The sequence below is a fragment of the Rhincodon typus genome, chromosome 11 (genome assembly GCF_021869965.1).
Source record: "Rhincodon typus isolate 14 chromosome 11, sRhiTyp1.1, whole genome shotgun sequence".
Classification (NCBI taxonomy): Eukaryota; Metazoa; Chordata; class Chondrichthyes; order Orectolobiformes; family Rhincodontidae; genus Rhincodon; species Rhincodon typus.
This window is the reverse complement of record NC_063342.1, coordinates 14,588,833-14,603,134: the sequence shown is the minus strand read 5'-3', so window position 1 is coordinate 14,603,134 and position 14,302 is coordinate 14,588,833. Positions and strand designations below refer to the sequence as shown.

The window sequence follows — 14,302 nt, the reverse complement described above, 5'->3', positions numbered from 1 at the left end:
CACTGCTCGTCAACTGTCCCACCATAAAATCTTTGTTTCCAATCTACTTTAGCCAAGTCCTCCCTCATTCTATTGTACTTCCCCTTGTTCAAGCACAGGACCCTGGTATTGGATTTTATCTTCACACTCTCCATCTGTATTCTAAATTCAACCATACTGTGATCACTCCTTCCAAGAGGATACCTAACTGTGAGGTCATTAATTATTCCTGTCTCATCACACAGGACCAGATCTAGGATAGCTTGCTCCCGCGTTGGTTCCATTACATACTGTTCAAGAAAACTATCACGGATACACTCAACGAACTCCTCTTCAAGGCTACCCTGACCGAGCTGGTTCGACCGATCTACATGTAGATTAAAATCCCCCATGATAATTGCCGTACCATTTTTACAGGCATTAGTTATTTCTTTGTTTATTGCCCGCCCCAATGTGATGTTATTATTTGGTGGCCTATAGACTATGCCTATCAGTGACTTTTTCCTCTTAGAATTTCTCATTTCCACCCAAATGGATTCAACCTCATTCTCTTTAGAACCTATATCAACTCTCAGCACCGCCCTGATGTCGTCCTTGAATATCAGAGCAATACCACCTCCCTTACCTTCCTGTCTGTCCTTCCGAATAGTCTGGTACCCTTGGATATTTAACTCCCAGTTGTGACCATCCTGTAACCATGTCTCCGTAATGGCTACCAAATCATATTCATTCACGATGACTTGTGCCGTTAACTCATCAACCTTGTTACAAATGCTACGAGCATTCAGGTAAAGTGCCTAAATATTCTCTACCAGTAGACAAGTAGTGCAGACATTTGAAAAGATACTTCCATATACACTGAATAAGAACATTTGAACGTAGATCCCTTAGTGCTGTGAGGCAACAGTGCTGACCACTGAGCCACAATGCCACCCCAATAATTTGTTCCTGTTTAACCTTGTTAGGGATCTTATGACATACCGGTCGAACAGCTGAGACTTGAACCTGGGTCCCCAAGCTTGGAGGTTGGGACACACTGTGCCACAAGTGGCTCTTAGGGACAGTATGGTGGCTCAATTGTTAGCACTGCTGCCTCACTGCACCAGGGAACTGGGTTCGATATTCGTTTTTTGATGAAAAATTCTGAAGGGACAACTCGCCATCCGTGATTAACTAAAGAAGTTCAGGAAAACTTAAGGGAAAAGCAGACAATTGCACAAAAATGGATTGCAGGTCAGGTGACTGGTGAGAACAGTAGAGAATGACTTAAAGGCTAATTAGGAAGAGGGAAGTAGAGTAAGAGAAGAAGCCAGCTAGAAAGTAAAAGTGGATATCAAGCATTTCCACAGGTACTTAAAAGAGTAAACAGAGTAACTGAATGTGGTGAATAGCCTACTTCTGCTCCTGTGTCTTATGGCCTTCCAATACTAGCTGTAATACTGGAGATAGAAGGGAGAGAGAATCTTGGTAAAATTACATTCACTAGGAATGCACCTAAGCAAACTTTTGGAGCTGAGGACTGACATGGCTCTGGGTCCTGATGTGGTCTAACTCAAATGTCTTAAAAGAGGTGGCAAATGAGACAGTAGATGCATTGGTTTTACTATTCCAGAATTCCTTAGATTCTATAAAATTTCTATCAGGCTGCAAAGTAGCAAATATAATACCTCTATTTAAGAAGAGAGGGAGGGTAGGAGAAAAGGAAATGAAAAGGTCAGTTAACTTGATTAAAAAAAAAAGCCAAAGAGGCTTCATGTTCGTCATGAGGAAGGTGTAAGAAGTGATCACTAAAGAGATAATGGCTGCACACTTGGATAATCTCAAGATATTCAGGAATAGTCAGCATGGTTCTGTGAAAGGGAATCCATGCCTAATCAGGGATACTACTCAGACCCCTAGGTATCAGTGTAGCCCTCAAACCAACAACCACCCTGCAACAGCTACTGATGAACGTAAAGGATCCCATATCCACAACCAACAAAACCAACGTAATATACAAAATACCATGCAAGGACTGTGAGAAACATTACATAGGCCAAACCGAAAGAAAACTGATAACAAGGATACACGAACACCAACTAGCCACCAAGAGACACGATCAATTCTCACTGATCTCGATACACACAGACAAAGAAGGACACGAATTCGACTGGGACAACACATCCATAATAGCACAAGCCAAACAGAGACATGCCAGGAAATTCCTGGAGGCCTGGTATTCCAACTGGAACTCCATCAACAAACACATTGAACTGGACCCAAGATACATGCCACTGAACAGAACTGGAAGTGATGCCAACAACCCCAGCAAACCGAGGCATGTAATTAACAAGCAGGACAGAACACCAACGCTTCACTGGAGGCGCACTGACGATGTTACCTAACAGGGTGATGAAACATCTGCAGTCAAACACATCAGCTCAGCAAACAAATCTACAACCCCATCGTGTCTGTACTGGCTCCAAAAATAGCAACCTAGCAAGTTCTGTCCTTCAGCCCATCTCCACAGCCCTCTAAATTCATCACTTTCAAATATCCAGTAAATCCTCTGTATCCGCAAAATCGCAAATTGCAAATTTGTCTATCTGTGCTAAAAAATACCTGGAAGTAACAACAAAGATCAACATCTGTGGGCATAAATCACATATCCACAGTATTCTTAACCTACTTTTAAACTGGCTTCGCACTCTCAAATTTCATCATTCACAGGGATTCTCTGGAATGGAACCCTCACAGATACTGAGGAATGACTGTATTTCCCCTCTTTTTTTGAAACCTCCTATGGATCGACCTATACCACACTCCCAGACAGCATATACCAAACCCTCACAACTCTCTGAGTAAAAAAGTTTGATTTGTTTGAGATGTTTATCTGTTACATTCAGTGTCTCTGTCTCCACTGGATTGGTGATTTCCAGGGCCTGACAAACTGCTGCTTCACATTGAATCTGGAACATATCATAGTCTGTTGTAGCATCCTTCATTTTCTTCACTGGGAGTACTGCTCTTCACAGCATGTTTCCCTTGATCGTATGTCACATCCAGATTGCTTCTGTTTCTGTGGAACTGGAGTCACATTCTCTGCAAACACTTTGGAACAGACAGTAGGGGCATGAGAAAATGCATTGAAGTATCTTGTCATTGAACCCAACTGTCACATTGTATCTTTCAAGTAGACATTATGAAAATATTCAAAGACAATAGCTCGGCATGTTTTCTCAATCTGACCATTAGCATTATTCCTTTTAGGTTAATGACCTAGTTGAGATAATTCAGAGGGCAGTGAAGATTCAATTGTGTATCCGCGGGTCTGGAGTCACATGTAGGTCAGACTAAGTAAGATTGGCAGATTTCCTTCCATATTGATGAACCAGATGGGTTTTTTTTAGTGACAATATGATGATGCTCATCATAGTCACCATCGCTGCTACTGGCTTTTAAGTTACAATTTATTAATTGCATTTAAATAACACCAACCAATATTATTGGATAAGAACTTATGTCCCATTATCCTAGGACTCTGGGTTCAGTTACCTCAGTTGGCTTGATGGCTGGCTTACAATGTAGGGTAAATACTAACAGTGTGGGAAGGTTATCCTGAAGGACACCCCTTCTTTCGGGGAGTTGGTAACCTGCAGGTTAAACCACCACCAGTCACCTCTTTCAAATGAGAGAGAAGAACAATAGTGGATTTGCCGTTTTAGTCGACAGTCAATCAACAGCTCCTGTCAACTTTCTTCACCAGCTGGATCGAGGAGGTTGGAGTAAATGCTTAAGCTCAAATAACACTGTGTCGTTTCATTGATTGAATAGGAATTGTATGTGGACGTTTCGGGTCTGGTGACGCTTCCTCAGATGAGGACCGGAACCCGGACCCGAAACCTTAACTCTGTTTTTTCCTTCACAGATGCTGCCAGACCTGTTGAGCCTTTCTAGCAACTTCTGTTTTTGTTCCTGATTTACAGCAGCCGCAGTACTTTCGGTTTTTATTAGGAATTGTACGTGGATGACATTCTCTGGATGTAGGGTTTCTGTGGATTTGCAGAATGGGTGGCTCAAATCATGGACTCTTCCTTTTCTGTTCACTCATAGTTGTGCTTAGTTTCAGCTAACACCTCCTGGCCCTTGTGATGACGAAATAGGTACTTCACCAAGAAGGGTAATTCTGTGGCTGCCAAGCCATTAATAGTCCAGGGAGCAGTGGGGCCATGTCGGAAATCTTACTGCTGCCGCCTGTTTATTGGTCACCGCTGGATTTAATGGAGTAGCTCTCCTGAACTGGGACCCCCACATTTCACCAGTCCTCGAGGTACCGCACCCAATGTCCAGTAAAATCCCAATCCCCTCCCACCTAAGTTCAGTAAGAACAGAATTTTGGAAATGCAGAAAGGCCTTGCCTTTCACAATACTTAACCCTGATTGTGTATCTTTGAAACTACCATATCCTCACATTGATCCAATACTTCAGTCCCCAGTATTCCCTTTCTGTTCTTATCACCTGTCCCAATGACAAGCGCAGAAAACAGGACATGTAAACCCACCTGGATTGACCTGAGGGGCCTCAAAACCACACTGTGAAGTCCATCAAAAGCAAGAATTTACCTCTGATTATTGTTAGGCATGGAAATATCAGTATGAATGATGGTCACTTCCATACTTGTTGAGACGAATGTCATCTATTGTTGGCCCCCATTAAAAGCAGGTTATCCGTCAGTGAGAAAGCACACTACAGACCATCAGTGAGCTATATGTACAGTGATACTTTCCATTGTCCTCACGCTGATTGTAGGGTCAATGCTGGTATTACTGCTGACACTTGCCTTTTCTTCTTGAGACACCAGTAACTTTGACACTTTTTCACGTGTGCAAAACTTTAACTTCTAAGGAGGAGGCTTTGTGTTTCTCCTGGGATGGCATGGGTGATTACTATCTCATTCACAATACAACGTGAAATTTATCTGGGTTTTTCACAATTCGACTGGATCTCTCCCTGTGTAATCCAAGCTTGCTGTGTAATCTAAGCTCTGGCTTTCTCCTGCAGCCTCCCCCACCTCTTCTAATAAATAATATTCAACATATAAAGATGTGTTTTGATATTTCATTCTTTTAATGTAAAGTTTACTGAAGAACAACAAGAAAGCAGAATGACCTTGGTCAATTGAACAGGGTTCAATTTGAAATGTTCCTCAATTTTGACTAAAATTCAATAAAACTTGGACAGGTGATCATGAGCTTGTGCCAGTCGCTGGTGTCGATTTCTGAGGGTCTTCCTTTTGTCAGCAATATCTATCTCTTCATGCAGATACTCATCAATTTGATCCTTTTCCTGTATAAGTTGAAGCATCTCGATATGCAGCTTGGTGGCAAACTCTTGGAGGATGTAATAGCCTATTATCAGGGGGACCTGGTTAGCCAATCGCTCAGTTGCAATCTGAGGAAAAAGAACAGAAGTGAAACATGAATTTTCTTCCAAGTTAGTGCCTGGAAATGCTCCAGCTTATATGGACTGAGAAGCTATGTACTTAGCCTTGGGGAGTTGCTGAGTGTATCTCGTAGATGTGATACGCTGCTTTCACTGTGTATCAATGGTGACATGAGTGAATGTTGTCTGGACTTAGGACATGCCCTGATGGAACAGTGGTGGTATGGTACTAGGGCTTGGACGAAGTGACGCAGGACTCAGTGTTCTATGGTCTGTTCCCCAGGACACACACCACGACAAACATCAACTGCACCAAACATCAACTTGGTGAAAGACCCTCTTTGGTCTGCCCGAACCCATTTGGTCTTCCACAACAAGGAGCTGATCTCGACTAAGTGTTGCAGACCAGCACATTCCAAGGTCCAGGATGACGTGCTGAGGAATACACTTAAGACTGGGACTGCTGCCGCCAAGGGATGGTCCCAAAAGACCATGGTCTGAGGTCTTCCTTCTAAAGGTAAATGGGGGTCCATTCAGTTATCGGACCCTCCTACTGAGTTAGATACATGTAAATATTAGCAGTGTCTTTGGTTTTGTGTATAGTCAAACTCCTACATTTTGTGTTCACTTGATATGCAACCATGCAGAACCGAACTGATTTTATGTGAATGTATATATAAAGATTTTTTATGAATAAAGTACATTTTTGAAATTTAAAAAATTCCCAATAAGCACAGTCATCCTAATTTGTGCAAGGTATGATTCCAACCAGTGGAGAGATTTCCCATCGAATGCCATTGACTTCAGTTTTGTGAGGGCTCCCTGATGCCATATTCAGTCAAATGTGCCCTTGATTTCAAGCACAGTCACACCCAGCTCACCCCTGGAATTCAGCTCTTTTGTCCATGTTTGAACTAAGGCTGTAATGAGGTCAGGAGCTGAGTGGCCCTGGCGGAACCCAAACCGGGCGTCACTGAGCAGGTTATTGCTGAGCAGGTGCTGCTTGATAGCACTGTCACTGACACCTTCCATCACTTTTCTGATAATCGAGGGTAGATTGATGAGAAGGTAATTGGCCAGGTCAGATTTGTCCTGCTTTTTGCACGCAAGACATACCTGGGCAATTATCCCCATTTCCAGGTAGCTGCACTTGAACTACAGCATCTTGGCTCAGGCTGTGACCAGTTTTCGAGCACAAGCACTATTGCAAAGTTGTCAGAGCTGATGCCTTAAGTCCCTTCAGCTAGAATAAGAATTGAATCCCTACAGCATGGGAGCAGGCCGTTCAGCCCATCAAGTCCACACTGGCCCTCCAAAGAGCATCCCACTCTGACCCACCCCATCCCTATAACCCGGCATGCATTTCCCATGGCTAATCCACCTCACCTGCACATCCCTGGACACTATGGGCAATTTAGCATGGCCAATCCACCTAACCTGCACCTCTTTGGACTGTGGAAGGAAACTGGAGCACCCGGAGGAAACCCACACAGACACAGGGAGAATATGCAAACTCCACACAGACAGCGGCCCAAAAGGTTGATGCTGCTGGAACAATTAGCTGTCATAGATGATTGATTTGTCAAATTGTGCAACAGGGATTGGCTGGATCCATCGTCCTCTCTTCAGTGAAAAAGGCGCAAGATGTGGGCATATTATGTACAAGGAACAGAGCCCTGTGTGAGGATAAATGTGCCTTGTAGAACACACAAATGAATCGTTCTGTGAGCCCAACTGAAAATTTTAAATTGCTTTCCAATGTAATTCTTGGTGCAGTCAGGATTACTTTGTAAATATTGTCCAGAAAGAGAATAGCATTTAATGTTGGCCACTGGACTGAGTTTTGCAAGTACAGGGTGCATGAACACGGTCAGCAATTTCTCATATGCATGCAATCTTCAGCCGGAAGTGCTCAGTGATTGATCCATCTCCGCCTCTTCAGCCCAGCATCACAGGTGCCAGTTGTCAGTCAATTTGATTCAATCTATGTGATATCAAAAAGCAGTTGGGGGCATTGGATACTGACAACATTCCAGCATTAATATTGAAGACCTATGCTCCAGAACTTACTACACTCCTAGTCAAACTCTTCCAATACAGCTCCAATACTGGCATCTATCAGACAATGTGGAAAATTGCTCAGGTATGCCCTGCACATAAAAAAAATGACAAATCCAATCTGGCCAATTACCTTCCCATCAATCTACTCTCAACCATCGGTCAAGTGTGTAATGGTGTCATCAACAGTGCTATCAAGCAGCAATTGAATAGCAATACCTGATCACTGACACTCAATTTGAGTTCTTCCAGAACCACTCAGCTCCCAATCCCACTACAGCCACTACAGTGGTCCAAACATGTATAAAACAGCAGACTTCCAGAAGTGAGATGAGAGTGACAGCCCTTGATATCAAGACTACATTTCTCCAAATGTGACATCAAGGGACCTTAGCAAAATTGGGGCTATTGGAAATCATGGAGAGAACTCTTCACTTGTTGGAGTGAGACCTGGCACAAAGGAAAATGGTTGTGGTGGTTGAAGGCCACTCATCTCAAGCCCAAGACATCTATCCAGGAGTTCCTCTGGGTAGTCACCTTAGCCCAGCCATCTTCTGCCACTTCATCAATGACATGTTCTCCATCATAAGTGGGATGTTCGCTGGTGATTGCACAATGTTCAGGGTGGCACAGTGATGCCTCACAGTGTGAGAGACCTGGATTTGATTCTAGCCTCAGGTGACTGTCTGTGTGGAGTTTGCAGGTTCTCCCCATGTCTGTTTGGGTTTCCTCCGTGTGCAAATGTGTGCAGGCTAGGTGGATTGGCCATGCTAAATTGCCCATAGTGTTCACTGACGTGTAGGTTAGGTGGATTAGCCACAGTTGTAATGCGGATAGGGTAGGGGGCTGGGACTGGGCCTTGGTGGGACGCTCTTTGGCAGGTCAGTGTGGGCTCAATGGGCTGAATGGCCTGTTTCCACATCATATGGGTTCTAAGAAATAGTCTATGTCCAAATGCACAAGCTGTGGACAATATCCAGCCTTAGGCTAAAAAGTGACAAATATATTCATGCCACACAAGTGGCAAGCAAAGACCATCTCCAACGAAGTGGAATCTAACCATCAACCCCTGACATTCAATGAGATTACATTCACTGAATGGTCACTATCAACATTCTGAGGGTTGCTTTTGACCAGAAATTGAACTGAACCAGTCATAAAAGTACTGTGGCTACAACAGCAGGTCAGAAGCTAGGAATCTAGTAATGAGTAACTCATCTCTGGATCCCCAAATCCTGTCCACCATCGGTAAAGCAGAATTCAGGAATGTGATGGAATAGTCCCACTTGCCTGACGAGTGCAGCTCCAATAACACTCAAGAAGGTTGACACCATCCAGGACAAAGCACCCCATTGGATTGACACCACATCCACAATCTCAGTACGCACAGGCACTCAATAGCAGCAATGCGCACCATCTACAAGATGCACTGAAGCCATTCAGCAAAGCCCCTTAGCACCTTCAAAATTCACAACCATCTGCATCCAGAAGGACAAGAGCACCCAAATGCATGGGAACACCACCACCTGCAAGGTGCCCTCCAAACCACTCATCATCCAGATTTGCAAATATATTGCCGGTTCTTCAGGGTCACTGGGTCAAAATCATGGAACTCCCTCCCTGTTGACATTGTGGGGGTACTTAAACCAAATGGACTGCAGTGGTTCAAGAAGGCAGGCCACCACCATGTTCTCAAGGGCAACTAGGGATGGGCAATTAATGCAGGCCCAATCCGTGATGTCCACATCACGAGTGATTTAAAAAAACACATTCATAATTTTTGTGATATGCAGAATGCCAAATTGGTTTGATGGCAGCATTCTAACTGTCTAATTACATTTATCCTACCCCAATTTCCTCATGGCTCAGCCAGTAATCAAGAGATTATTACTTTTGAATATTTGCATTACAATGTAGCCCTTAGCTATTCACAATACCAAAACTGGACCTCTTCCTTAGACCTACCAATGTCATTGGTATCTATGTGGAAAATGCCCACTGGATTCTTCCCCTTCCCCTGCTAGTCTACCCTCCAGTCCATGGAAGATGTACTGAATACTAGCACCAGGCAGGTTTTCTGGATTCTCATTTTGGCTACAGAGTTTATCCCCCGGCTATACCATCCTCAACTAACTATGTTCTTATCTACTTCCCCTGCTTGAGTTGTCTGCTGTTTCTATTGTCTCCTGGTCAGTTCACTTGTTCATCCTGCACCCCACTTCCCAAACCACCCCCCACCCAAAAATCCCATACAGTTTGAAAGCACCTCAACCTATTGGACATGTGCAAAGGCTACCTTCTCAATCCTCTTACCAATCTCACTTGTATTCACACCCTCCAAATCAGAGGTCACTATCCTGAGGCATGAGGCTAACTCCTGATTCAAGGTGACCAGATAATGTTCCCTGTCCCTGTTGTGTTGCATTTTCTGCCATTTAGCTGCTACTTCAATGACTGAACTGATGCTGCTCGAACTATGTATACTTACTGCAGATACGTTTGCCCTGGATCACATTGGTTTCCAGGAGCTCCCACATTCTGCAGCTGCAAAACATTGCTAGCTCTGGCATCTTGATTATGTGTTAATTAACTTACTTTTCTTATTTATGTCAGTTTGTTTTTCACTCATTCACAGTATTCAGCTCAGTGTGCCTGTGGAAGGAATGAAGCAGGGGACTGATGAATAATTCCCGTAGAACTCTATCACAGCCAACATCTTCAGGATGCTGTGAGTAAGGGAACACCAATTTGTATCAAAGGAAAAACTGGCTCATCAACTCTTTTAGAACTGGTTAGAACTGGTTACAGGGATTGGCAGGAATTTCAATTCCAACCAACTAAAATGCAAGAACAAGATGCCACTGAAATAATAAATGAAGCCATTGACAAAATGTATTTGAAACATGATGTTCATATTTTTCAAAAGCATGCCACCAAGAAGATTATAAGAATAAACTTTAAACCAACAGCAATGGGGGTGGACTTCCTTGAACTTTGTTGGCTCTGCTGCAATGACTTTTGCGGATGATCAGAAATCCCAATCATAACCAGAGTTTATGCTGATTTAGCGACGGAGGAGCTGAAGCCATGAGTATACTTTGGATCAGAAATACCTGATACAAGAGCTTTTTGTTTTTGCTTAACCTGACTTCTCTTACAGTCATACAGTATGGAAACAGACTCTTCAATCCAACCAGTTCATGCCAACCATAATTCCAAACTAAACTAGTCCCACCTGCCTGCACTTGACCCATATTCCTCCAAACATTTCTTATTCATGTAGTTATCTAAATATCTTTTAAACATTGCAACTGTACCCGCATGCATCACTTCCTCCAGCAGTTCATTCCACACTCTGTGTAAAAAAAAGCCCTTCATGCCTTTCTTAAATCTTTCTTCTCTCACCTTAAAAAAAACACCCTTGTCTTGAAATCCCCCACCCTAGGGAAAAGACACCTTATCTATACCATTCATTACTTTATAAACTGCAATGAGGTCATCTCTCAACCTCTTAGGCTCCAGTGAAAAAAGTCTCAGCCTATCCAGCTTCTCCTTATAACTCAAACCCTAAAACATCTTGGTACATCTCTTCTGAACCTTCTCCAGCTTAATATCCATCGTATAACAGGGAGACCAGAACTGGTCACAGTACTCCAGAAAAGGCCTCACCAATGTCCTGTACTACCTCAACATGATGTCCCAACTCCTATACTGAAAGGCCTGAACATTGAAGGCACGCATGCTAAGCATCTTTTTTAATCACCCTATTTATATGTGATGCAAACTTCAAAGAATTATGTACCTGAAGCCCTAGGTCTCTCGGTTCTAAGATCCTCACGCATCATCTAAATTACTTCTCCACACCTCATTATGTTGATAGCAAGACTCGTTCCACTGCTTCCGACTGTCTCTCATTACAACCCAGGACCAAGAAGCTGTTGAACTCATTACTGTCCTTCATCTCTTCTTCCAATAACTGACAAGGCTCTTGCCTCTAAAATCTGGTATCCGTCAATCAGTTATTACTGACTTGCCACGTGTGCTCCACTATTGATCTAGTCTTGAAAGTGTCCTGTACTCATGGGTCTTCAGAATATCAACCCAGTCTCTCAATTATAACACTGTTGCCAAGAAACATCATGCTGGGATTAAGAACACTGAAACCTAGTGTATAAATATTACCAATTATTTTTAATTACTCTATTGGCACATTCTTGAGATATTCAACATGCAAGAGAAGGAGGAATCTTCTATAAAGAAAAAGCTGTCATTATAGGCTGTGATGTGCTGGTGAATAGTTTGCAATCTAATATTCTTTTTCCAAGGCTGTTGGTAATAAAATCTATTTCATTGGCCACTCATCATTTTACTATGTATTGGATTCTGTTTTGCATGAAATGGCTTCAACACATCAGTCATTTCCACCAATCGCATATCAATCAATGGGAGATTTTGCTAAGAGTTACATGAACATAATCTCTTCATTCTTCCTGTTTTAATTTCCTACAATCTACATGCATTTTTATTTAAACCCATTCAGAAGGGTTTTGAACCTACCTTGAAGTATATTTTCAGATGAGTTGTCATTTCATGGATCGTTGCTCCATTTTTAGGCATTGATGTAAATGTAAAACGGAACTTGTCTGATTTCAAACTTTTGACATCCTGGACTGAATCTTCTTCGGATATAGATTTTGCCTTTGTGAGCTTCTGGCCATAGATACTGTCTTGAGAATACACCACATTTTCAATCTTGAATTGAATTTGCAGCTGTATCTCTGCCTGGCTTTCTTGTTGCTTCCTTAGATCTTCAGTCCTTATCTAGTGACAAAAATATTAATATTGTCATTCCGCAATCCAGATTTGATACAGCCATTCACCTCAATTTTGTCTCTAATTGGTCAGGACAATATGTCTGTCAACCAGAATAGTACTGAGGATGAAAAAGTTAAATTATGAGGCAAGTATGAATTGACCAGCATTTTATAACTTTGAGTGCAGTAAATGAAGGAGCAATGGCGATTGGCGTGATTATGATAACTAACTGTTTGATGGGGAGAGACTACTGGCTCTAGTGAGGTAACCCCAAGTAAGAAGGCTTCATTTTAATGCTAAATGTCGTTAAGATATAAATCAGCCATGGTCGAATTGGATGGGGGTACAGGCTCTAAGGAATGAATGAACCATTCCTGTTGCTATGGGCAGAATTTCATGGACCCCCCAACAATGGGTTTACAGATTGGGATAGGAAGCCCCACTGGATGTTGAATTCCAGCTCACATTCTGAAAGAAGCACCAGCATCTTGATGGTTGAAGTATTTCAACAATAACTGTTTAAACCAAGCCAAGAAGTGCCCATCTCTAATAACAGGGCAGTGCTAATTGAGCTGACCTGGGTTAAGTTCAAAAGTGTGACTGATGCAAAGAAAAAACAAAGAATGAAGACCAGTACAGCACAGGAACAGGCCCTTCGGCTGGCTGACACATTTTGCCCTTCCATACGAAAACTGTCTTCACTTACAGGATCCGTATCCCTCTATTCCTTTTCTAATCATGTATTCATCCAGGTGCTTCTTGAATGCTGCTACTGTGTCTGCTTCCATCACCTCCTCTGTCAGTGCATTCCAGGCACTCACTGCATTTTGTGTGAAAAACTTGCCTCACACATCTCTTTTAAACTACTGCACCCCCCCCCCCCCCCCCCCCCAAACCCCCCAGCACCTGAATGCACTGGATGCGGTCGTAATTACAAACTGTAGCTTAAGGTATCATGAGTTTCATTCAGTGGTTTGTAGTGTGAGGAGTTGGGGCCGTTGAAGCTCATTTTAGAGAGAAAACCTCAGAAAATGTCAGTCCAGGGAAGTGTTCACTTGGGGTATGCTGTAAATTCATACTTAGCAGCGAAATATCATTCACTAAATGGAAAGGGGAATATATGGAATCACCTCTCATCAAGATTGACATGAGTTCAAATTGTTTTGCTCAGTGATATAATCTGAATACAACACTTAAATGGAGATTAGATAAATACTTGAAATAGATTTTTAAAAGTCCCTTCTGGAAAGAACAGGGTAGTGGGACTCATCGGATAGCTCAATCCAAGAATTAGCACTTACGTGGTGGAATGAATGCACTCCTTGTAAGTTTCTCAGCTGCTTTGATGTATTTCAGCATTACACAGGTCACTACATCATGCGATTCATAGAATCTCTACAGTATGGAAACAGACCATTCGGTCCATCGAGTCCACATCAACCGTCTGAAGAGCATCCCACCCTGACCCTATCTCTGCAACCCTGCACCTTCCCATGGCTAATCCACCTAACCAGTACATCCCTTGTCACTATGGGCAATTTAGCACGGCCAATCCATGTCTTTGCACGGTGAAAGGAGACCTGAGCATGCAGAGGAAACCCGTGCAGACACGGGGAAAATCTGCAAACTCCACACAGATGGTCACCCGAGGCTGGAATCGAACTTGTGTCCCTGGCACTGTCAGGCAGCAGCGGCTTTCCACTGCGCTGCCCTTCAAAGAAATGAAAAAAAAAGTTTGCTCAATATCTCTCAATGAACATGCCATCCTTTAAACAGACCTCCTGCTAATATTAGATTTGCTATTCTAGACAATGCTAACATTACATCATGGGGTATTCATAAACGTCAATAATAGCATGAAAAAAGTGTTCTTTTGCTCTGTGACAACATCGATGAAAATGTGTCAATAACATAAGAGGCTTGAAAATAGTGATGATAGTAACACATGAAGGTTTGACCAATCCAGATGCCATTATTTTGTATGTTTCCTAAACTAAGATATTGAACAATTTATTTTAAATAATAAAT

At 42.7% G+C, this 14,302-nt stretch overlaps 1 protein-coding gene across 1 annotated transcript in view; it reads right to left on the bottom strand.

The window, feature by feature from the left end:
- Positions 1 to 5,067: 5,067 nt before the first annotated feature.
- LOC109929367 (interferon-induced GTP-binding protein Mx3) overlaps positions 5,068 to 14,302 on the bottom strand; it is a 50,723-nt gene continuing 41,488 nt past the window's right edge. Inside the window, exons 13-14 of the mRNA XM_020529040.2 lie at positions 12,017 to 12,280; positions 5,068 to 5,410 (exon numbers count right to left, since the gene is read on the bottom strand). Of these exons, the coding sequence (XP_020384629.1) occupies positions 5,183 to 5,410; positions 12,017 to 12,280 (492 nt within the window). The 3' untranslated portion in view covers positions 5,068 to 5,182. The remainder of the gene's footprint in view (positions 5,411 to 12,016; positions 12,281 to 14,302) is intronic.